The sequence below is a fragment of the Vanessa tameamea genome, chromosome 5 (genome assembly GCF_037043105.1).
Source record: "Vanessa tameamea isolate UH-Manoa-2023 chromosome 5, ilVanTame1 primary haplotype, whole genome shotgun sequence".
In the NCBI taxonomy this organism is placed as follows: domain Eukaryota; kingdom Metazoa; phylum Arthropoda; class Insecta; order Lepidoptera; family Nymphalidae; genus Vanessa; species Vanessa tameamea.
Window position 1 is genome coordinate 3,575,062 of NC_087313.1, and position 24,095 is coordinate 3,599,156.

At 32.9% G+C, this 24,095-nt stretch overlaps 2 protein-coding genes across 2 annotated transcripts; one reads left to right on the forward strand and one right to left on the reverse strand.

The window, feature by feature from the left end:
- The first annotated feature begins 6,481 nt into the window (after positions 1-6,481).
- Positions 6,482-13,333, forward strand: LOC113392439 (gustatory receptor for sugar taste 64e-like). Its single transcript, XM_026628872.2, has 10 exons — positions 6,482-6,635; positions 7,113-7,237; positions 7,950-8,129; positions 9,019-9,164; positions 9,656-9,778; positions 10,345-10,499; positions 11,006-11,050; positions 11,678-11,840; positions 12,419-12,508; positions 13,222-13,333. Exons 1-10 carry the CDS (start codon positions 6,553-6,555, stop codon positions 13,321-13,323), a joined length of 1,212 nt encoding a protein of 403 aa, XP_026484657.2. The 5' UTR covers positions 6,482-6,552; the 3' UTR covers positions 13,324-13,333.
- A 1,406-nt stretch (positions 13,334-14,739) lies between these two features.
- LOC113392409 (gustatory receptor for sugar taste 64a-like) lies at positions 14,740-21,035 on the reverse strand. The gene is made up of 9 exons (XM_064220786.1): positions 20,967-21,035; positions 20,114-20,300; positions 19,330-19,542; positions 18,927-19,031; positions 18,141-18,325; positions 17,534-17,697; positions 17,009-17,177; positions 15,601-15,690; positions 14,740-14,832 (listed from the first exon to the last, which is right to left on the reverse strand). The coding sequence occupies exons 1-9, from the start codon at positions 21,033-21,035 to the stop codon at positions 14,740-14,742; spliced, it is 1,275 nt and encodes a 424-aa protein (XP_064076856.1).
- Positions 21,036-24,095: the final 3,060 nt, after the last annotated feature.

Sequence of the window (24,095 nt, forward strand, 5' to 3'; positions counted from 1 at the left end):
TCGATTCTCTATATAAATTATAAAAATTAATCTCAGCCTAGTCGTAACTGAGGATCTATTCCTACTTATTTACATCGGTGACGATATGATTCCGATTCAAAATCCAACTTTGAACGAACCGCAACTGGATTGATGCGTTTGTACGAAAACGGCTGAGCGGTTACGACTTTGTTTCGACTGATTTGGGGCCATGTTTCATCACCGTTCGACACCGTCACGGGCACAAGCGCTAACAACTGTCGAGTAGAAAATTTTGCTAGTGCCGATACATACATAGCTCGAACTGGTATCAGATGGTGTAGTGGGCAGACTGTCTAACGTCTGATTTGTCTAATTGATTAGACTCACGATTAATTTGATTCATAAAGTTTCTTTGGTTGTTGCGATAATCTATTTATAAAATTTAAAGAAAATAATTGAATTAATTTAATAAAAAAATAATGTGCTTCTATTGTATACCATTGAAAGATATACGCACCAAAAGAGCGCATCATCTTAAGTTTGCAACATTTTTCGAAAGAGATACGAAGTCAGTTACTTCAAAACTGGCTCCGAAAACCATCCTCATATACTTCGTCTGTTCAATAAATAAAGGTTTTATGTCCACTGAGTTGCCCTATATGGCCAGTCCTTATCTTAACGACGAGACCACGAATACATGATATGCCATTAGCGCCGTTTTCTCACTTACCGCTTTGGATAGGCGCCGAATGCCAAAAAAAAGAGTTTTTTTACGCTGGTCTATCTCAATTTTAGGTGTTTGTTCTTATTTTGTTCCGAATCTGTAATCATTTTTTCTTTGACATTCAAAAAGTTACTATAATGATTGTATATTGTTTAAATAAATGTGAATAATTTGTATTACATAATTTCTTTGATTGAATCGTTTAAATATGAATACTTAAAGTCATCGTAAAATCTCAAATAAACCATTAAATATCCTTTATTGAATTATTAAACTCAAATTTATTGCTTTACAACAATAGATAATATTTTTTTATATCTTTATACAGGTATATTATCGGATGAATCCTAATTTTAAGCTAGAATAGACGGAAATTAACTTAGATTCAATAATATATTTATTGAATCTAAGTTAATTTCAGAAAACTACATGGAATAAACGTGTTCTTTATGGCCGAACGATTTTCAGTAAACAATTATCAATCAGCGTTATTCCTTCCATAAAATTAAACTTTAAAACTATAAAACAAATTTCCGCAACGACCTAATTGAATATGTTCTAAAACTTGCAACTCATTCGAAATGTGTCCGACTTGCCAAAACAACCTTAATGAAAACATGTCACGATGATTTCACTGGTCTACTCTAATTCGAAAGACGTACAACATTTTACAGTACAAACAAAACTGATCGGTTTTAATATACCAGCAAGTGTCAAGTAATAGCGAAATCGCTGTGTCAAAATGTGGCTTTTAAATCGTTTTTGAACTAAAGTATCACAAACTACGATGTAAACAGTTGGTAGTTCTTTGCCTCAGAATAAGAAATTATTTGGAATTGTTACTACTACGTTTTCGTCCGTTTGTTTGTTTGTTTGACGCGATATGTATGTGGCAATACAGCCTTGTTGTTATTCTAGAAGTTTGTCTGTATAATGTACTTTTATTTTGTCCATATCGGCTGCTGTGGGGTATAATTATTTTTATTATTTATACGATATGTGTTTTTCTCAGCCGAGAGCTGGTATTTTTGTAAACCATTTACGGGCATGGCCAAGTAAATGATCTTATTTATGTAGTCAATATGTTTTATGTAGGTTCATCCTGAAGAAAACGACGTACAATACGGCATGTATTTAGGTTTATATTATTAATAAATTAATTATATTCAAATACGATCTAGCGAGAACTTCAGATTAGTAATTGTAATAATAATATTTTCTTTTATTGACGCAATTAAAAACAAATGTTACTGAGCTTATGTATGGGAGGATGCAAAATAAGTATGCCTTTAACTGATTATTATTATTAAGAAAGTACTCTATTTACATGTGCGTTTTGCATTTATTATCCTTTATGCATAAAATAATTACATACCTTTGTTATGGAATAATTGTATTTAACTAACATGTATTTTTAGATGTTGAAAAAGAGTAACTACTGAATTTCTTTCTGGTTCTTCTCGGCACTTAATATAGTTTGTTAAATGACGATTCAAAAGTGCTTATAAAAGCCTACTTGAATAAAGTATGTTTTAATTTGATTTGATTTGAACATTTTATCTATACTAATATTAAAAATGCGAAAATTACTGTGTCTGTCTGTCTGTTACTCTTTCATGGCGAAACCACACGACCAAATTTGATAAAATTTTGGTATGAAGCAAGCTTGAAACTCAAGGAAGGACTTTATGCATGGCACCTGACGACTAATACCAAAATCGCGAGCAAAGCTGCGGGCGACAAGTAATATTTCATTAATCTGAAGCTACCATTATTTTCTTATAATCAATTTACATACTCGTAAATAAAATTAAATACAATTTCGAGTTAAATGAAAACATTCGCGTGTCATTTCCAAAGTTTTCCGTTCAGGGTTACCTCCCCTTAGTAATACTCAGGTGTAGGATTTTAATTTAATTGCGCGAGAAGATAAATTGTTTTGTCTCGACAAGACGTAAACGGTAAGGACTGAGAATATTATTCATCGCGTTTAAACGTGACGTCTAAATAAACCAGGTAAAAATATGTATTTGATATATTTATTAGGCGTTTAGGAGAAGAATGTGTTTTTTTTTTACTTTGAATCTTAATGAAAATCAATTGAGTGGCTTGAAAATTAATTAATCGTAAAACTTCTATGACATTAGCAGCCTGTAAATTTCCCACTGCTGGGCTAAGGCCTCCTCTCCCTTTGAGGAGAAGGTTTGCAGCATATTCCACGCTCAAATGCGGGTTGGTGGAGTACACGTGAGGCAGAATTTCGTTGAAATTAGATTTTTTTTTTATGTCTAAAAATTTGTCGATTAAATCCAAAGTAATAGTTCATATTACTTTTTTTGTTACGGATATGAATTTCATATTATTTACAATTCAATTTTCTTTCCTGCATAAACATCGACATGATCTAATCCCATAAATTCTTATCGTCAATATATTTTTAACTATTATAATATATTTTATATAATATCAATATTATTTAATAAATATTAATACATAATTATGTAAATTAAACTGATGCGTATATAATTTATTATAGATGAGTTTTGGATAGCGGTAATCGTAGCTTAGGGCCAAAAGTGGAGTGACGCGGTTAGTTTTACTAGAATCTCAATGGTTGTTCATAAGTCAGCTCCCCAGGCTGAAGCAAGGCCGCTACAACACTAGATTTTGTATTTTTTTTTTCAAAGGAAATAATAATATATGTATATGTATGTAATGATAAATAAAATATCTTCCATATATATTATATATTCTACATATTAAACATAGTACGTCGGTATGTTTATTAATACAGTTTTGGTATAGAAGTAATTAAATATAATTTTGTCTATTATTCTCTGTCTTTGTGTTTGTAATTACGCAGCCTCGCAAACAAAGCAATATTCAGACTTAGAATATTTAATGAATATTATCTTGTTTGTACAGACATTCAACGTTCAGATGAAGTGATACTTGGTGGCGGGACTTTGTACACCCCCGTCTGGGTAGGTACCACCCACTTATAAGATATTCTACCGCCAAACAACAATAGTTTAGTATTGTTGTGTTCCGGTTTGAAGAGTGAGTGAGGCAGTGTAACTACAGGACAAGGGACATAACATCTTAGCTCCCGAGGTTGGTGGCGCATTGGTGTAATGTTAGGAATGGTTATTATTACTTACAGCGTCAAAGTCTATGGGCGGTGGTGACCACTTACCATCAGGTGACCCATTGGAACGTCCGCCTACCTATTACTTAAAAAATAAAAATAATACTATATTTGAAGTATGATTACAATTTAACTTAACCATAAACTAAATTAATAGTAACAATATTTTTATAAGCAATCTATATTCTGATAAAATGTTAATTTAAACAAATTCATGTTCTCACATATAGCTCCGTCTATATATGACTCAGAAATCCACACAAGTTTGAACACAGAATCATTGGTTGAGATTCACGTCTTGTAACCATGAAGCCATCACGGCTCTTGATATTATTTCAAACAAATCAGTGTAATATTCTCTTGAACTTGAAAAGGTTATTCTATTGGAAATTGGGACTATTACTTCTTAACTCTCATATCCAGAACCGAGATGGCCCAGTGGCTAGACCACGTACATCTTAACCGATGATTTCGGGTTCAAACCCAGGCAAGCAAAACTGAATTTTCATGTGCTTAATTCGTGTTTATAATTCACCTTGTGCTCGACGGTGAAGGAAACATTTTAAGGTTTAAGATTAAATTTAAAGTAAAAAGTATGATGGTAATCATTCTGATAAGATCTTTCAACCGATAATAGCCAGCTTGAAATAGGACAAATGGGCGTTTGTCCTTTCCAATAATGAGACTTAGACTGTCGGTGTAGTATCCCATCTCTTAAATCTTTTGGGGAAGGGGAGATCGCCAATACAGACCCGGGCGCTTGTGGCTTAGTTATATATATTTAAATATATGTATTGCATCTCTTGCAATAAGTTATGAGTAAATTAATTAAACTACAATTTTTTTATTTTTTTTAAAGGGTTTGACGCTCTGAAAATCTTGTTTATGTTTAATTTGTCATCAAATACAAGTTCATTTCGAAAAACAGTGTCATTCAGTCGATTCCCTAATCCATCCATGCATCACCTCGAGAGTTAATTCTTTATTAATCAATACAAATGTATTACAAGGAACATAGATTACGGGGCTTAATGTTCCAAAGACAAAGAGTGGTTGATATGCCAAAATTTAGAACAAATTTTATCAAAATTTTAAGTTAATTTGGATAAATTAAATCTTAGAAAAATAATATTATTTTAACAAACCTGTAATTGTTTATGATTTGAGCCAAACACAAACTAACATATTAACTTAAATCTTACAAAAAAATACCTGAGAACAGTTGCAACAGAAATATTTTGCATATTTGAAAAGTCTAGTAATAAAATAGTCTACGAAGTTCCTTCATAACGAGGTACTATTAGAAATATTCAATTCAAGAATCATCCTCTAAATTGCCAATGCGGTGCCAATCTTGGGAACTATCTCGTGTCTCTGTAATTGCACTGGCTCACTCACCCTTCAAACCGGAACACAACTATGATAGTACCTATACAGATTTACACAAAGCCAAACCAAGGAATGATTTAATTCTATTGAAACTAGAAAGCAAATTGAAACGAGGAGATATTTTGTATAAGAAATTAAGGTTCTTGCAAAATAGCGGTGCTGACTATGTCATAATATCCAATGACATTAATAATTCATCGCAAATAAAGTTCGAACGTTGCTCGATTTCGTTCCAAGGTTGACAAGTTTGTAGCGTGGCTACAGAACTTAATTTATAGTTAAATACTAACGACTAAGCTGTTAAAATTTTAAATTAACCTATTATTTTTTTAGTGTCAACATCATAATTGCTTTAATACTTAGAAACACAAACAACGTTCAACAGTAGTATTTTACTAACACGATACGAAAATAATAAACATGACAACATGATGGTCGCGTCGAGAAGTTTTATCGAATATTACGAAATGCCGTCATAGATTTGACACAAAATGCATTTTCCTAATATTCATAAATCTGGAAGGAACAAACAAGTATCCTGTAAGTAAGAGTTACTTTAATTAAATTATCAATGTAATTGACTTATCTAATTATCCTATTAGCTAATATTCTATTTAATTTCACACAACTCAGTACTGAGATTCACTGCTGTATTTAAAAAACAAACATAATAAAAAACTAAACGGAAATAGGAAGGTGAATTTTAAAATTTTTATTCGCAGCAGTAAGACAGTCAAACACACAGATAGGCAGAAAAATTTATCATTTTAAGAAGCTTAAATCAATCCATACATACGTGATATGCATCTAAATATTAGGACAAATATCACACGATACGCTTCCTTTTGTCGATATTTAGTAGCTCACTCAACATTTAAACTGGAACGACTATTCCAATAAAGTTGTTTTCACTGAATTTTCGACCATCGCGGCTAATTTCAAAAACTAACCCAAACCTAATAGGGCAGTAGGTATCATACTCTTGTATGACAGACTACATAAATACAGGTGCAATCTGCATCCCTTCACTCTAATAATCCGATACGGTGGCAATCTGATAAATAAAAATCATTTACAAAATTAATGTCTTACATTTAAAAAATGGTGTTGTATAGCTCCACTTGGTTACAAGAAAACGTAATGTCAATCTATTTTCAAGCTTTTAGTTTATCATACGACTTGTTACTGTTTTAAATCTTACGTTATATTAATTCTTGCGATTATTTTATTTCAATCTCTTATATTTTTACCAGTTTCAGTAAAAACAATAAAGAATACATTTCCATCGGAAGGACAATATAAAGGACAACGAGCGACTTTCCAAAGGGCTATGCGGTTAACCCTTATCGTGGGACAGTGCTTTGGCCTAAATCCTGTACTGGGAATTTGTGATACTGATTCTTCAAAACTAAGGTTGGTGAAATTTTAAATATTAAGTTCTTTTTTTAAATTTGCACAAAAATATTTTGCATTCGTTGAAGACACAATTTGAAGCTATCCGTAGCAGATTTTCTCACGATTTTTTACTTCACCGTCGATAAAATATACGTACCATATAAATTATAAGTACAAATTAGAGGATTCAAATTTATCGGTGCTCGTCTGCATTTGAACCCACATTAAGTGTTTTACGTTCGGTTTTAATGTGAAGTGTGTTAGTTACTGAACGATATGAGCTTGGAATATTGAGTTCTTACTTTTAAGACGGTATGACTCAACCCTTTCTGTAATAATAATTAGATGTTCATTAAGTGGAGCTAAATTTCGTTCATTAAAGTTAATTTTCTTCATCTTCAAAGCGTTATCTCTTACTTGCTCAACTTCGATTTCGCCAGAAAGAATATCTTATATATTTATGGACATAACGGTGGGGGTATTTTTGAATTACAGGTTTACATACTGTTCAGGACGCTGCGTTTATGCTTTAATAGCAATTTTCGGACAGACTATTTTCTTGAACTGTTTCTTTTTGATCAAATATTTTAACGAATCCGGAACTTCAGTGACATCAAATTGTGAGTTTATTAATATTCCTATAGAAATATGAAGCCTTTATTTGCTCTCATACCACAATACTCACAATTCTTATAAGCACAAAAGAACATATGCTTCCTCAGATTTTAAAACAAAAGTCAGATGGAGCACGTAGAACATCATAGTGGAGCAACTAAAGCGAATACAAATTTCCAGTAATTAAACGACACGGCTTTTTGTTAATACGTCAAAAATGCTGACATTTCAATTATTTATTAACTTCACTAAAATGTTCCGAACGCTCCGTCTGTCATTTGTTTTATAATGTGAGTTTTTTTTTAGTTTTTATCAAAGAAACACATACATTCATGCAAACTTAGAAACACTACTCCGGATTTGGAATCATGAAGTATCTATTATAAATGAACAACCTACAACAAAAAAATCTACTCATAACTTAGTATAGTTTAGTTTATTGAGTCTTGGTTTCAAAGATTAGCGAGCCAGAATTATTACAAGCACAAGATACACGATATCTTTGGTCACAAGGTTGGTGGCGCATTGATGATTTCAAGAGTGTTTAATATTTCTTTCATTGCACAATAATGGTAACGACTTACCATTATTTGTCCTTTAAAAAGAAGACGAAGCGTTACAATATGCACCCATTTGTGGTAAAGTTAGCAAAAGAAGTTTATCCAAAGAATTGTTTAAATTTAATTTCAAGCGATATATTCCAATTTTATATTTCAGCTACTTTGGTATTTTATGCATCGAATACGCTAACCACAATTCTATTCTTGAGAATGGCGAAAAAATGGCCTAAATTGTGCCAGTACATAATGAAAATCGAGGCCGCCGACCCTGTCAAAGATGCGACACTTGTGAAGAAATGCAACGTGTCGTGTATTGTGATTCTTATCATGTCTATTTGTGAGTTTGTTTACATTTGATAAATTATTAATTACTTGATGACACCCACTCATCAGATATTCTACCGCCAAACAGCAGTGCTCAGTATTGTTGTGTTCCGGTTTGAAGGATGAGTGAGCCAGTGTAACTACAGGCACAAGGAACATAACATCTAAGTTCCCGAGATTCCAGCGACCAGCCTGGGGCTCAGCAAGGAATGGTTAATATTTCTCATAGCGCCTTTGTCTATAGGCAGTGGTGACCACTTTCAATCAGGTGGCCCATTTACTCGGCCGCCTACCGATATAATAAAATAAAAAAATAAATTTTCATACTAACAAATATTGACAAATCAACTACCGAAGAGTTCGACTTTTTATTAGGAAGAATTCCTCTATTTCTCTGTGTGTACTGTATTTGAACACTAAATTTTTAAATATATTTGCACGAACAATTCGGTACAGATTCCAAAACATTTTGCATGGCATTTAATAAGAATGGAATTAAATTAATAAAATCACAGAAGAATAGAGCTACTCTCTAAAATCAATCTCAAGCTCACCGTAGTTTACAATTGTGAAATATGGGAAAGATGTGATGCACGTAACAAAATAGCACATTATCTTAAGGTGGTTTTTAATATTTTACAAGTGACATACGAAGTGAGTGCCTTCAGAATAGCAGTACATTAGGCCATAAATGATTTTTTTCTAACATTAGCAAAGTGATGTTTTTAAAATAATCTTCTTATAAAATCGTTTGTACTAACGATAACACTATTGTGTCTAGGAAACTGAAACTTGGAACATAGGTTTATAAGGCAACTTTGAGGGGGAGGTCTGACTTTGTATTAATTTTAAGTATGAAGTTTGGTAGCTAGTATTGTAATCAATATAAATTTTCATTTTAGTGGAACATGCACTCGCAGAATTCGCTGGTTTCATTATGGCCTCAGACTGTCAACCCGGCAAAGTATACGAGTCATACGTCGAACATAGTTTCCCTTGGATAAATCTTCACGTGGACTATACTTTTTCACTTGGCTTCATAACACAGGTCGAATATTATTATTATTCGTGTAATTGTAATAGCTTTCGTGTACGTTATTTCCATATCCACATTATCATTATATCGAATATATGAGTTGTGGTAGTGTGTACACCGGTTTTCATGAGTACGCCACTCCGAGGTCCCGGGTTCGATTCCCGGCCGAGTCGATGTAGAAAAAGTTCATTAGTTTCCTATGTTGTCTTAGGTCTGGGAGTTTGTGGTGCCGTCGTTACTTCTGATTTCCATAACACAAGTGCTTTAGCTACTTAAATTGGGATCAGAGTAATGTATGTGATGTTGTCCAATATTATAAAAAAAAAAAAAAAAGTGGTTTACTCTGGAAGAGATAACGAACGGACATACAGGGTTGCTTTCGTATTTATACCACTGTACGATAGATGTACCATAGATATAGGTTACTTGTACCTACAGTTTTTTACGTGTTGGACACAGCGCGTATTATATTTCATATATTTATTTTTATATTCATTTTATAGATTCTTAATATTCTATGTACGTTCAATTGGAATTTCGGGGATATTTTCATTATAACCATCAGTTTTTATTTGACGTCAAGACTGGAGCAAGTTAATAAAAAAATTGCCGCTGTCAGAGGAAAGGTACGTTTACAGTTTTTTTATTTAAAATTAAGCTTTAATTTTGTTATTAATTATTCTTTAACAATAATAAAAGAACTCGGAGGACCCAGTGCGACGTTTGAATTATAATTTGTCTCTATAATTGTAATATCATTGTGAGGAAACCTGGACCTATCGGCTGCAATGCTGCCAGATTTGTATCTTCTTTTGATTCCATAGGTAGCGGTCGGATGAATGTGCTACCTGATGCTGAGCTGCCCATAAATACGCTACCAGCCTAGGGAACTGAAATATTACGCCCCTTGTGCCTTTATTTGGGAACACCCTAATACTAACTATCGCTGCTTGACAGTGGAATAAAGATAAATGGGTGGTACCTACCCAGACGAGCCTGTACAATGCCCTACCTAATATTAAACTCCAAGCCGATACGTCCTAGAAGGTGGCATTAGCCCAGCGATGGAACATTCGCAGTTACTTTAGACTTCAAAATAATAATCTCACTAGACTCGTGAGAGATAAAACTTTCGTAAATTACGTAATATCTTTATCTTGTAACATCAACATAAAAGATAATTGAATTTCAGTATGTCCCAACAACATTCTGGCGGAGCGTTCGCGAGGATTACAACAGAGCAACCGATCTGGTGAGGCGAGTGGACGAGGTGATCGGCAGCATAATATTTTTAGCATTCGCAAATAATCTCGTATTTATATGTATGCAGTTGTTGCATACGTTCGCGTGAGTATTTCAATAGAATATGATCATTTAAATAATATTTTTTTATAATATCAACGCTCTACTTTTTAATAAACTACAAAAGCCCTATTTTGTACATATTTACGTTATTAATTAACAATATAATTTGAAATTATGTCATTATAATGATTTCGTTATTAAAAATAAATAAAGAATTATTATTAGAAATATGTCGTAATTTTATTAGGCTTGGTCGTTGGCAAAGTTAAGTCGCCCTTAAAACAATTTCGTAGAATATATACCTAAAACCTTTCAATAAAAGTCCAATTGAGTTATATATCGTCTTTTGATGTATTTTCTACAATTTTGAAGTCTATTTTCTTATTCATTCAACATATTTTTTGGCGCCCATTTTTTACACACAAAATTCAGTTCATACTGAGAATTACTGTAGAGTTATACTATGTGCAATAATATGTTTATATAAACCATTTATATTTTAGTATTATATATAGTATCATATTGATATAAAAATATTTTTACTTCAGAAACGGCATAAAAGCTGTTCCGAGCTGTCACAATCCCGATAAAAGGTGAGGTAAACAGTTTTTCTTACATTATAGCATTAAATTAATAATTACAGCTGAATATATTTTGTACTGCAATAAAAGTTATTATTAATTAAACATTTTAAGAATTCCTTTCTTGACCTTCATTTTATTATTCGTAAATGCAAGAAAATCCTTTACATATTCTATTGTAGCTATTAATTTGGCAGTACGACTTTGAGCACGCCAGTCTGGGTAGGTACCACATACTCATGAGATATTCTACCGCCAAACAGCAATACTGAGTATTTTTGTGTTCCGGTTCAAAATATGAATGAGCCAGTGTAACTAAGGGCACGAGGGACTTAAAATCTAAGCTCCCAAGGTTGGTAGTGCATTGGTGTTTTAATGAATGGTTAATATTTCTTACCGCGCCAATGTCTATGTGCGATGGTAGCCACGTGCCATCTGGTGGCCAATTTGCCAGTCAGTCTACCAGTATCATAAAATAGTAAGTATAATGCTCACTTGAGCATGCTTTGCACACTGAGAGGTAAAAAAAAAACAAAATGTTTTTTTTTCTGAATATTGGCACGATTTCAAATTGCACGCCAATTTAAGTAGTGAGTAAAAATTAAGCATTTTTACATTTCTGTTTTATTTGAATTTTAGACCGTTACAAGGTTACGAGCAAGCGTTGTACTTCACGTATTCCTTCATTTTCCTCGTAGTGAGGTCATTGGCCGTTTCTCTCGTAGCAGCTCAAGTTCACACAGCCAGTCGCCAGCCAGCGTATGCTTTGTACGAAGTTCCGTCTGCAGTTTATTGTGTTGAGGTAGCCCTATATTTTATGATATAAATATTTTAAACAAAATCATAAAATGCACGCTTATCACGACAATAGTATTGATAAATAGCGGATACCTTCCCTGTATTCTATATTAAAACCATCTCCGAGATGTGTTGCATCATCTAGTATTAGTTTTAGGTTATGTGTGGTTCAGTTAGGCGTTCCAAGAAAACCCTCTTGTCATTTATTAGTAAAAAAAAAAATATTTAAAAGCTTTAAACAAAATAACTTAATGTTTATCGATAGTCGATTATTTGATTGAATTATTTAAAATTGAAGTATTTCCATCATATAAATAATATGATGGAAATACTTTTAATCTACAATTTAATTTCTTGCCAACTAAACATTTTTTTCTGAAATTTCTAATAGAATAAGTTCCTCATTAGGTGTTGGATAAACTGAATTAAATACTGCAAAAAAAGATATAATTTGAAAATCATTTATTGATAAATGATTATTTAAATATGGAATACGATGACATAAAACATTTTAAGAGGAAATGATAATTAAAAATACTTAATACCTATGTCATTATGCGCAGGTCTTTTTTTTAATTTCAGGTAGAAAGATTTATTGAGCAGATCCATGGCGATACAGTTGCTCTGACTGGACTGCAATTCTTCAAAGTTAAACGCGGAATAGTTTTAGCTGTAAGATCTATTTTTGATGTATTCCATGATTTATTTTACTGGCTCATACGTGGACTGTATTTTCAATCATGACTATAATAAAAAAAATACAAACATTGGTGGTAGAGCTTTGTACAATCCCGTCTGGGTAGGTACCACCCACTCATCAGATATTTTACCGCCAAACAACAGTTCTCAGTATTGTCGTGTTGCGGTATGAGTGTGAGTGAGCCAGTGTAACTGCAGGCACAATGAACATAACATCTTAGTTCCCAAGGTTGATGGCGCATTGGCAATGTATGTATTGGTTATTTTTTCTCAGTTGGTACATATGCTCGTCCGCAAACCTATGCCAAAAGAGACGACCGGCAATGTGAATCATCAAAATTATTGGTTATAGGTAGTAGTTATAGGTAGCAACGAAGTGTATAGTATACTCGCCGCACACACAAGGTATCCTTATACCTGAGCGGCCGTGGAACGGGGCCAAGACGGCCTAAGAGACCATCATGCCGTTTTCGGCCAAAACTCAGCCTTACCCTAAAATTAAAGTTCTATATCAAAATCTAGTAACTTGTATTCGCGATATATATTTATCAACGTAATGTTTATAAGATTTTTTTTATACATATAAATAAATTGTGAAAAAATAATGAACAGGAAAATAGGTTGTTTATCTAAAGTCGAACAGATGCACGATTAATTTTTAACGTAAATACTTTTTCTATCCTCAGATAGCCGGAACCATAGTCACTTACGAACTTGTTCTGCTCCAGTTCACTGGAATCACCCCAACTGTCGCGCCACTGCAAGATGACCTTGCCTACAGAGATTGAAAAAACAGAAAGCACGTTCAATTCTGTACATTTAACAACAGTAAAACTTTTTGTCATCAGAATAATTTCACACCAACATTACATACTATAAAATGCACCCGAATTCGGCCTTGAATGTATTTTTTTTAAGATACTATTATTAATCTGAGATATATCTAAACATTTTAAATATGAATTGATTGACTGCTAATCTATTTACTGGTGCATTCAGCGTTATATAAAAAGAAAAAAAAAACCGCATTAAAGCGCAACAGCATGTCAATGTTAAGGCTCAACAACAATACATTAAATCTTCTTCAATAATAAAATTATGTTTTAACCGTAATAATAATGTATGTGCATTTATAAGAGCTCAATATATCATTTAAATTCAATTCTTATGTCTATTTATTATTTCTTAAAGCTCTTTCCGTCGGAAAGACCTGGAAGATATCGCTAAAACGATAACGCCTTTGCACGGCTTAACATGCTAAATATTCTGCCGTAGAACAGGATGTTTTTGTGTAAAAAAATTATAAATAAAACGATGATTAAAAATCGATAAGTGTTGTTTTATACCTTAATTATATTTTATTAAATATATTACTTGTATTAAATCTTAGCGAACTTGTAACTATAAAAAATCCTGAAATGAAAACCCTTGCCAAATTGAAAGGCACTGTTACGAGTAAATTAAAATTGAATTAAGTCCGCGTGTACTCCATTTAAAATTGGAAGGTTTATGTTTACAGTAATAAGATAGCACACGTCTTGTAAATTAATTAATTATAAAATACTTATTTAAGTTCAAAGGCAAGTTTATTGTACAACTAATTTATCATTAAACATAAGGAAATATTTAATAATGGACAGACACATGTAATCAATAAGTTTATTGTTACTTCCGAATACTCGATGGGACTGTGTTATATCTTTGATATTTCTACATCGCGATGGCAAGATACGCTATTTGTTGTATGTACTGCATTGGGAAGATGTCCAATAAATAAGGTTACTAGTGGCATCTAATTGTCTAATTCATGTTGTGCAGTACCCTTGGAAAGTTGCTAAGCAGTAAGCTAGTCGTTCACAGACATATTTTTATTCGAAAACGATTGGACATGAAAATGTAAACGATTGTATCGTTAGTATCCAAGACTTAAATTTAAATTGCTTTTGATCCGTGATATTTTTATAGCAAAAATGCTCCCATTAGCTAGCTTATAGTTTTACATGAAACTCTAACTGGGCTGATATAATCTAGAGAAAGCCTTACTTCCTTTTGACATAGACGTCCTGTCTATCAGTAAGCTATTGGTACTATAATCAATTGTAACATAAATTAAAAAATAAACAAACCCAATAAAAAGGAATTATTATCTTTATTTGTGCATTTTTTTTATATAAATTCAAATATTATGATTATAGTACTCCCAATCACGTGGTCAATGTTGAGTTTGTTGGAACAACAGTTTCGGAGTCATCGTATTGAATTAACACCAAAACGTACGTCACCACTGCACCCGCCATCTGAAAATGGTTCTCTTAAAAGCAGACAGTATGAAATTATAAAATAAAATCAGCGGGCTATCAGAATGACATAAAACTTTGTCAAAGTAAATCAGATATGACAGTACCCGATCAAGGAGCGTTAAAGGAGTTAGTTCTCAACACATAAATCATTAGCAAAGAAGTTCTGAACAACAATTATCTCTGACAAAGCCAATTTTAGAACAATTTCAACATTCGACTGCCATATCGATGTAGGGTGATTTACTTGCAAAACAACTACCTTCCACTCATTATTAATAATGTACCTAAAATAATCTTAAAATTAAAAATCTCTTAAATAATACAGTTACATATCACAAACAATAATCTATTTAAACAAACAAGTGACGGTCTCGTGAACAACAACGTGAGATTGCTGACGCTACGGAGTGGACCGCGCGTGTCTCAGTTCCAAAAGATCGCATCAAATTCTCATCCCACGCGGCTTATTTATTATAAAATATTTCTATCGAAGTTGGCGAAAGGATGCAAGTCACAGGAGAAATTGTGATCCAGCTTGGAAAAAATAACATGCAAGTACATCAAAAATAACTTTAATCAGAACAATAGAAAATATATACCAGAGACTAACAATACGTCTGCGGAGGTTTGATTACTTGAAAGAAAATAAACATCAATAGAAATAGCTCATACTGGTATCTATCGTTCGATGCCGAGAATATTTTTATTCTTATTTTATTTTTTACCAAGAAACTTTTTATTAAAATTATTTCGATTTAATCTTACCTGCAATACAAAAGTTCTGTTTAAATAGAAAAATCCCATCCCAGTTAACGCAACATAATCCCTGCTTAGCTGTTTCTGAAGTCTTTCTATCTGAAATCATTAAATTTTATTTCAAAACTTGCTAATTTCGAGGTCACATTATTTGTGGTAGCGTAAATCAATGATCCAATGTTTGAGGATGGAGGGAGAATATACACAACAACCTGGTTCGAATAATGTACGTAATTCAGTTATTGAAATATATTTTATGATTAGCGGCTAGATATAAGGCCGCAGATCTCGAGTTCCTGGGTTCAAACCCCAGGTCAGGCCGATAAAAAATTATTGAGTTTTCTATCGAAAGATACTCAGCAACAGTCTGAAGTTGGAAGTGTGTACACTCCCGGGCCTCGGAAAGCACGTCAATCCGTGAGTCGACTGAATTCTTTCCGGTCATGACGGATTTGCCGTCTCAACGGACGAGAGAGAGAGGAAATAGAGGGTACACCTGTGTTTGTGCACTAAATGTCCTGCGTAGTTGGATGGACTCCTTTGAGATTGGCCACTGTGGCCCAAATCATTCCGGAATACATCATCATCGTTTTAAAAATATTTACATCGACATGAACGCAGTATCCGTCGAATGTTTTATTTAAAGATAATATAAAGTACTCAAAATCTCTTATTACGGAGATGAAAGAAATCTAATCCATTAAATTTGGATTAATAGTTTATCCGCATGAAAAAAACGTAAACGAACGTTTACTCCTAGAATAACTTAGTAATACATGTCGAAATTTTAGAAAATTATTTTTTTTTTTTAAGTAAAATTGGAGTTAATGTTATGGAAGGTTAAATGTTTAACTTTGAGCCTTTAAAAAATCACTTAGAAATATTTAAAAAAACTAACTATACGTCGAAAAATCATAAATAATACGTTTTCATTGTATGTATGTACTTTAGTCACGTGTTGAGCGTAACACGTGACTAAAGTATAGTAGGGGAATGAGCGATCGGTTTCGAAGCTTCAGAAAATTATTAGAAACGTTAAAAGTATTTGATAGTCACTTTGTTTTGTTCATATGTCATTTCTAGTTATTGATGTGTTATTTTACAATACAATTGAGTTGTAAACTCCAGATTATTTTTAAAAAAATATTCGCCTCATGGTGAGTGGTCTCTACTTGGCGCCATCAATCTTGGCAACTAAAATGGCATATTTCTTGTGCCTGTTCATAAACTGACTCATTTACCCTCTAAGTATTCTTGTTTGGTGGCAGAATATGTGATAAGTGGATAGTACCTGTCCAGACGGGCTTGCACTGAGCTCTCCCAGCAAGATATCTCGGAATTATATATAATTACCCAAAACTAACCGGTAAATTTTTTACAAGGTATAGAAAACATGACACAAAGAAAAAAAAACTACCTCTACGTTATAATACTGAGCAGAACTTTCATATAAATATGGTAACGCCAGTGTTGAAGTTTTGTTGACTTCGGCTGCAGCCAGTACGGTGTAACCAGTTCGAATACAGACCCAAGACAAAGATACGGCATGATATATTTGATTCACTGATGCAGCTGGATCGCTGGAACTAAAAGAAAAATAAACAGATAACGACGAAAAAATAACACAAAATTTTCACAAAAAATGTCGATTATACAAAATATCTATATGGGATTTTGTCGGTTTTGCCATAGTTGGGAAAACAATATTTTTTGGTTTACAGTGGAACCGGGTCTTTTCATTTTATTTTGTTGTCAATTATATGTTTCTGTTGTTTCAATTCGCTCCCAAGAATTTATTATAGTCGTGATTTTCAAAATTTGCTATACCTTAAGTCTTTGTACAAATACGTAACAAAGGCATTTACTGTAAAAGAGTCCGAGCTAAATTATTACTAGCCAAATAAATCGCTTTAAGTAGGTACACAACAAGATTAATACTCACGCGATACCCAAAAATAATTGTACGCAAATAAAATAAAAATTGAAAAATGCCGACATCAGAATTAATGTTCCCAGTGAGTTGTCAACTTTTCTAACCAACATCGACTGTTTCACATACGCTTCTCTAATCTTCCGCCACATATATACCTTCAAGAATTCTCTGTCCTGAAATTTAATCAATCAATATTACTATAGAGCCGAGATGGCAAAGAAGTTAGAACACATCATAAAAATATCGCAATCTTAACCAGAGGTTGCGATTTCTAGCCCAGACAGGACCAAACAATTGAATTTTCATTCACAAAATTTCATGTGTCTATAGTTCATTTTTGGCTGAGCTATTAAGATCAGCATTATGGGAAAATCTTTATTTGCAGGAGGCAATTCTGCCACTTATCTATCCATCAGTCGACATTGGAGCAGCGTGTTAGATAAGGTCTAAATATTATCCTCAAGAGAAGAACCATCAGCTAATAGTGAGACATTATCTGGCTCTTATTTTACTAGTATGATTTATTTTATTGCCATATTCCATTTAATTTTCATAATTTTAAATTATAAATTAAAAACTATTAATTTATTTGTGTCTTGTCACTTACATTGTTTACTTTATTCGATTTTTCCTCTTTATTGTTTTTAGTTGTGACTATTTTAACACCTTCATTTAGTCTTTGATATCTTGCCGATAAGCCCATACTAGTTAAAATAATTATTAAGTCTTGCAGGTTCCACAGAATTGTTGCCATTATACTCGTGATAAAGACCAAAACCGCAATCCAGTCGGAATATTCGTCTGTGAGTTTATAAGTTACCAAAGTTAAATATGAGGTTAGTATATTTTACTTGAAAGCCCTTCTAGACCGGGAGATGATGACACAAATTACTAGGTCATTTGTACCAGTATGGCGGTTCTTCAGGGGTCTAATTACGTAAAGGGAAAAAGGAAAATGATGGTCATAGCGCTCGCACCGGCGGCCCAATCGCGTGGGCGTTAATCGAACGCGTCGGATAAATAACGAATGTCGAATGATTTGTTCCACAAAAATGCTTATATTTTCAGATAGTCGAAAAAAAAAGAAGTATGTGCTAATGCCATACTTCTCGGGTGTGTATAAATCAAAATAAATATTGATATGTACTGTCTATCGTAAAAACATATATATAATATAACAATAGTTAATTCAATAATAATAGTGCATAACAGAAAATTTTCCCAGTCGTGAAAAATTTACAGATAAAAGGCAATCGTAATACTAAAATCTATCATTCGTAATACAACTTTCGTGAGAATAATGAAATAATTTCAAAGATATTTCCATGTTAAAACTAATAATGTAAGCTTGATATTTTAAAAATAAAATAAATAATATTGATCTTCTAAAGGTAAAACTTACGTTCTAAAATTAAAAATCCATGCGATTTTAAAAAGAACGTTCGAAAACACAGCGACAGTTGGCAATTAAAATCAAATGACGATATCATGTCCAGGAGATGTTCAACTGAAACCAAAGAGTGGAAGTTGTACTATCTTGAAAGCAATATCATTTAGACAGATTTTCTCCATGGCTGTTATTTTCAAGAAAGACTAGGAAACCAAGCAGGAATCAAACACAATGGCTCTATGTACCCTACTATAATGTAAATAAACTAGAATTGGATCATGAAGTCCGGAGATATCCCTAAACAAACAAATATTACCTCTTCATAATATTAGTATAGATAAAAAAACGTGGAGTTCGATTCTTTGATTACTATTCCATAATTAATTTTTAAATATGGCCTAAAATAACTACGTACCAGAAGAAAGTGTAGCAACAAAGAAAACAGTTTTATACATTTTTGTCCTTATAGTCTTATCCCGTGGTACATATTGAATGCTTAAAGTCCATTCTATTGACGCCCAGTATTTCGAAATCTCTTTCCAAGAACAGGATAACCGCCAGCATTGTATCAAACACAACAACGATGCAGAATAAAACATGGTTCCTGCTAGTCTCGCGGTAACACTTCCTGAAATTAATTAAATATTATATTAAAATGGCTCCACAGTACAACTGCAGTGCGATTCTGTAAGAATTCACGTCGTATCGCACTCGTGATGCGTGTGTTTTATAAATTTTATAATTAGTATAGTTAATGTCGCATATCACATTCTAATATTTTACGCTCGTATTCTCCAGTGAGTTTCGAGTTTCTTCTTACAGAATAACTCTTTTGTAGCTACATTTATCCTGTATTAGTTCATTATTTTATTCCCATTAATTTTGGATGAATCCATTTAAGTATATACATACTACTAAACACGGACCTCTTCTGCTGAAAAATTTGAAGAAGAGAATTTCGAAGGCCATTCCACATATCCCATAGGAAATAAAATCATTATGAAATTTAACATTCGAAATAGGAATGGAAAGCTGACTGGTGCCTGCTTGAACCACGATTTTATAGTTCTCTTATTTTAAATAAAAAAAACTCAGCAAATAACATTATGGATATGCAGTATCTAAGTCTGATATTCGTTTCTACATTTTTTGTAAATCCATATAAAAATAATTTGAAAGGAATAATCTTATTTACATACTATGTCCACGCATATCGATGGCCCAGCCAGCGAGTGCCTTAATAACCTTCCATATAGCCTGTCCCTCTATGGCCAAGAGAAGACATAGCAACAGAAATCCCCATAATTTCCACACAACCCCTTCTGATCCAGCAACTCCAACCCAACGTGACCAATGGATCATATTCGTCATTGTTTGCAGGAACTCCTGTAAAATTAAAATATGGCATATATCTGACATTGTATAACCTAAGGTTATTTCATTAACATATTGTAAATTAGATGTCAGAGAGCCATACTGTGATGGCACCGTTCAAACATTTTTACATCTTATTATTAGAATACAGTATAAGAACTATAAAAGCTTCTTAACATGGATATTTCTGGTTACCGCCCACCTAACTATTCTACCGCCAAACAACAAAACTTTGCGTGTGATCTATTAATTACAGTTGCAAAGGACATAACGCATTATTTTTCTTATCACGCTACGCAGAACATTCCCAATTTTTCGTGTAGTAAAAAACAATTTTACATTTAAAAAAAAAATAAAAACTGAAAATTTACTCTGCAAAAAATTCAAATTGTATTAAAACCTTTGAAATAGTTTTTTTTTATGATATAGGTAGACGAACGAGCAAATGGGCTACCTGATGGTAAGTAGTCGCCACCGGCCATAGACATTAGTCTTGTAAGAAATATTAACCATTGCTTACATCGCGAGTGCACCGCCAACCTTGGGAACCTTCTTTGCCGGTAGAATAATTGATCTGTGGGTTGTAGGTACATCCAGGTAGGTTAGGTACCTACCTACGGGCTTGCATAAAGCATTACCACCAAGAAAAAGTATATCAATAAATACAAAAGTACTTACATCATAAAAAGGCTGTTGTAGAAGTGTACTATCATTTTGATTGATCTTTATCTTTTTATCTTTAGTCATTTGGAATGCACTTTAAATATTATAAAATCCGACGAACCTGACGATAGTTGGTTTAAAAACTAGCAAATTATGACGAAACGAAAAATGAACTATAGAATACTTAATAATATGTTTTGAATGAATTCTAACAGAATGTCCAATGCACTGTGCTCGTAATGTTTGTTTGAAAAGTATTATTATAGAGGTGAACTATTCACAATGCCTATTACATCACGCTAGGTTTAAATTAACGTCTTTAGGCAATACAAAACTTTTAAGTCGACTTTACTTACACAAGGCATTAGAAATAATAGTCTGTCGGTTTTATTATTTTATCAAACTCTATATTTGTGTGAAAATGATTTATTATTTTAATGAAAATATTTTATTATCAATAATAAAGAGAAACAGTCCGACAAACGAAAGGGATATGGGATTGTCGCTGGGGTCATTGTCATTTCCAGTCCATTAAAATAGCATGATATAAGAAATTTCGGATAGATATATATTTGGTGGAATGGTATTAAAAGGGACAGCAAGTATTTTAGTATATAAATTTCATAATAAGTAAAATAATATTCAAAACGTTTCGCAAAATTCAAACAATGAGTTCCGTATTCAACTCGTGTTAATGAGTTGCAAGTCATCGTAGTCCCATTAGTTGAAAGTGACCACGCGATATATCGTTTAAAAATTCAATCGTAAATTAAAACAATCAATAAACTTAATACTGATCTATTGAAACTATTAGTTGATATTATCTTTTAATTTCTAGTATTTCGTTGTTGCATTTAAGTACGATTCCATTTATAAATATAATGTAATTTTTTTATAAAAAAATATATAAAGGTTAGGGATGGAGTAAACTAACTGTAACAGCATCAAAGATTAAATGATGTTAAGAAATCGTTATATATACTTAATTATAAGGACCTCTTTACACACGACGACCAAATGGGCAACCTGATGGTAAGTGGTCACCATCGACCATAGACATTTGCGCCGTAAGAAATATTAATTAATCTCTATAAAACTAATACGCCAGCAACCTTGGGAACTAAGGTGTTTTGTCCCTTTTGCTTGTAGTACACTGACTCACTCACTTCAAACCCGAACACAACAATACTGGGTGCTACCGTTTGGTGGTAATATCTGACAGATACCTACGCAGAAGGCTAGCATAAAACCCTATCAAAGTTGAATACATAGATTTGCGATATTTATTCCGTAGACTTCAGCTCTCTTTTATCACCTGACGAAAAATTTTATCTCGAGTCGAGGTCAAGAATAAATGTTACAAAAATGTAGATTAAGATAAAAGTAAGATTGAGTCTTCACTAAAATAATTTATTACACATAATCTTATAACGCTAATGGAAGCAAAACACTATTTTTTAGACAAAGATTGATAGATTGAAGGGATCGAATGATTGACAAGTATAATTACTATTCGCGGCGCTCCAAGATACAAATATTTTTAATTTTTTCGTCATCTAAAAAGTAAGAGGACACAGTCAATTTAATTTGTTTATTTTTTTATATTATTATAAATGCAGAAGATGCAGACGTTATATACGCAATTTATTTATCCATTATGTAATTAGCGAGTTATATACTATTATAATTATATTATTGTTCAATTCTGCGGCTCCTGTAACTTTCCCACTGCAACTTTAGCCAATTCGTTGAGCTATGTCGGTAACCTTTTAATCAAGAAAAGAGATGTGGAGCAAACTGGTTTTTGGGTGGAGAACGCGTGTCAGCAATCGTAGTATAGGGCACAACGTAGCTAAGTTGGGCGATTAAATTTGTATGGCAACGGGCAGGGATTGGAGGAGAGCTGAAGTTCGAGTTTAATAGCGTTCCATAGCTGAGGCCTATATCCAGCAGTTGACAGAAACAGGTTGATGTTGAATGTAAACAAAGCGGACAACATAATCCACTTACAGTAATTAATTTATTCATTAATTTATAAGCACTAACATATTATTTAGTCTCATTCGTGTACAAACATGCCACGATGAGGGGCACTCCGTCAGCGACTTGTTTAATTCAAACAATGTACGAGACACAGGACGCTGAGCGCGAAATACAGTTCAACATAATGGGACAGTTAACAAATTGTGGTAGCGTAGACGACGGCAGTTGTAAGGCACGAATACGCGGCACAGCTTCACAATAAGCAGTCAATTTTGTCAGTTAAAATTTTGCAGTAGCGTCGACTGCACAGTTTTTACTTTTGCCGTGTCATTGTTTCACATTAATTTTTGTACAAATATAATAGAAAATACTAAAATCTGAACCCCGCTCCTCTTCTCTAGTTTTATCACCGCACCTCACCGCAACACTTCTCCACTTCGAGCTGCTTACAACTTATTTGCTGTTTAAATCGAACCAAATTAAAATCGGTCGTTATTGACAATATTCTACCGATAAACGGTTGCTGATGTTGAAGAGGAAAGGATCTATGGGTGACCGCATCATTGATGGAATACTGACGGCGGCGGAAGGAATAACATACGGCATAACATAAGAATATATAATATTACTGATCATATGAATTATTTGAAACTTCAGAAGAAAAATCTGATTCTGAAATATTTAACAACACCCAAATCTTATTTTCTATTAATTGGTACATGCGATTGAAATGAAATAACATCAGCTCCTTTCCGCTGATTATCGTTTGTAGTATTATGGTAGTGTATAATTTGTTCCGTTGAAATGTGTTGTTAATAATTTACGAAAATGTGATGCAAGTATTATGGAAAACAAAAACGTGTTAAATTGCAATTTCTTATACGTAAAGACTGATGAGTCATATAATCGGATATTATTATTATTAGCCAATTACTACTGCTTACGCAATGTATTGCCTAAGTTCAACAAAAATACTACACTACCTTTGTTGACTTGATTTACAGTAAAATTCTTATGAGTTTTTTTGGCAGTCGAAGTCTGAATTTAGTTAAAATATTTTAAAATAAATGTAGAGATACGGGCCGTTACTTTACGTAGAATATTATTACTATATAATAAAATAAAAAATCTTCCATGTCTGTCTGTCTCGACACGCTAACT

Excerpts from the sequence above, each read along its gene's own strand:
- LOC113392409 (XM_064220786.1), bottom strand. The coding sequence starts at position 21,035 with ATGACTAAAGATAAAAAGATAAAGATCAATCAAAATGATAGTACACTT. Across the intron at positions 20,301-20,966 it reads TACAACAGCCTTTTTATGAT|GAGTTCCTGCAAACAATGAC; the intron begins GTAAGTACTTTT and ends TTAATTTTACAG. Across the intron at positions 17,178-17,533 it reads CAATTATTTTTGGGTATCGC|TTCCAGCGATCCAGCTGCAT; the intron begins GTGAGTATTAAT and ends TTTTTCTTTTAG.
- LOC113392439 (XM_026628872.2), top strand. The coding sequence starts at position 6,553 with ATGCGGTTAACCCTTATCGTGGGACAGTGCTTTGGCCTAAATCCTGTA. Across the intron at positions 8,130-9,018 it reads GATTCTTATCATGTCTATTT|TGGAACATGCACTCGCAGAA; the intron begins GTGAGTTTGTTT and ends TTTTCATTTTAG. Across the intron at positions 11,051-11,677 it reads TGTCACAATCCCGATAAAAG|ACCGTTACAAGGTTACGAGC; the intron begins GTGAGGTAAACA and ends TTTGAATTTTAG.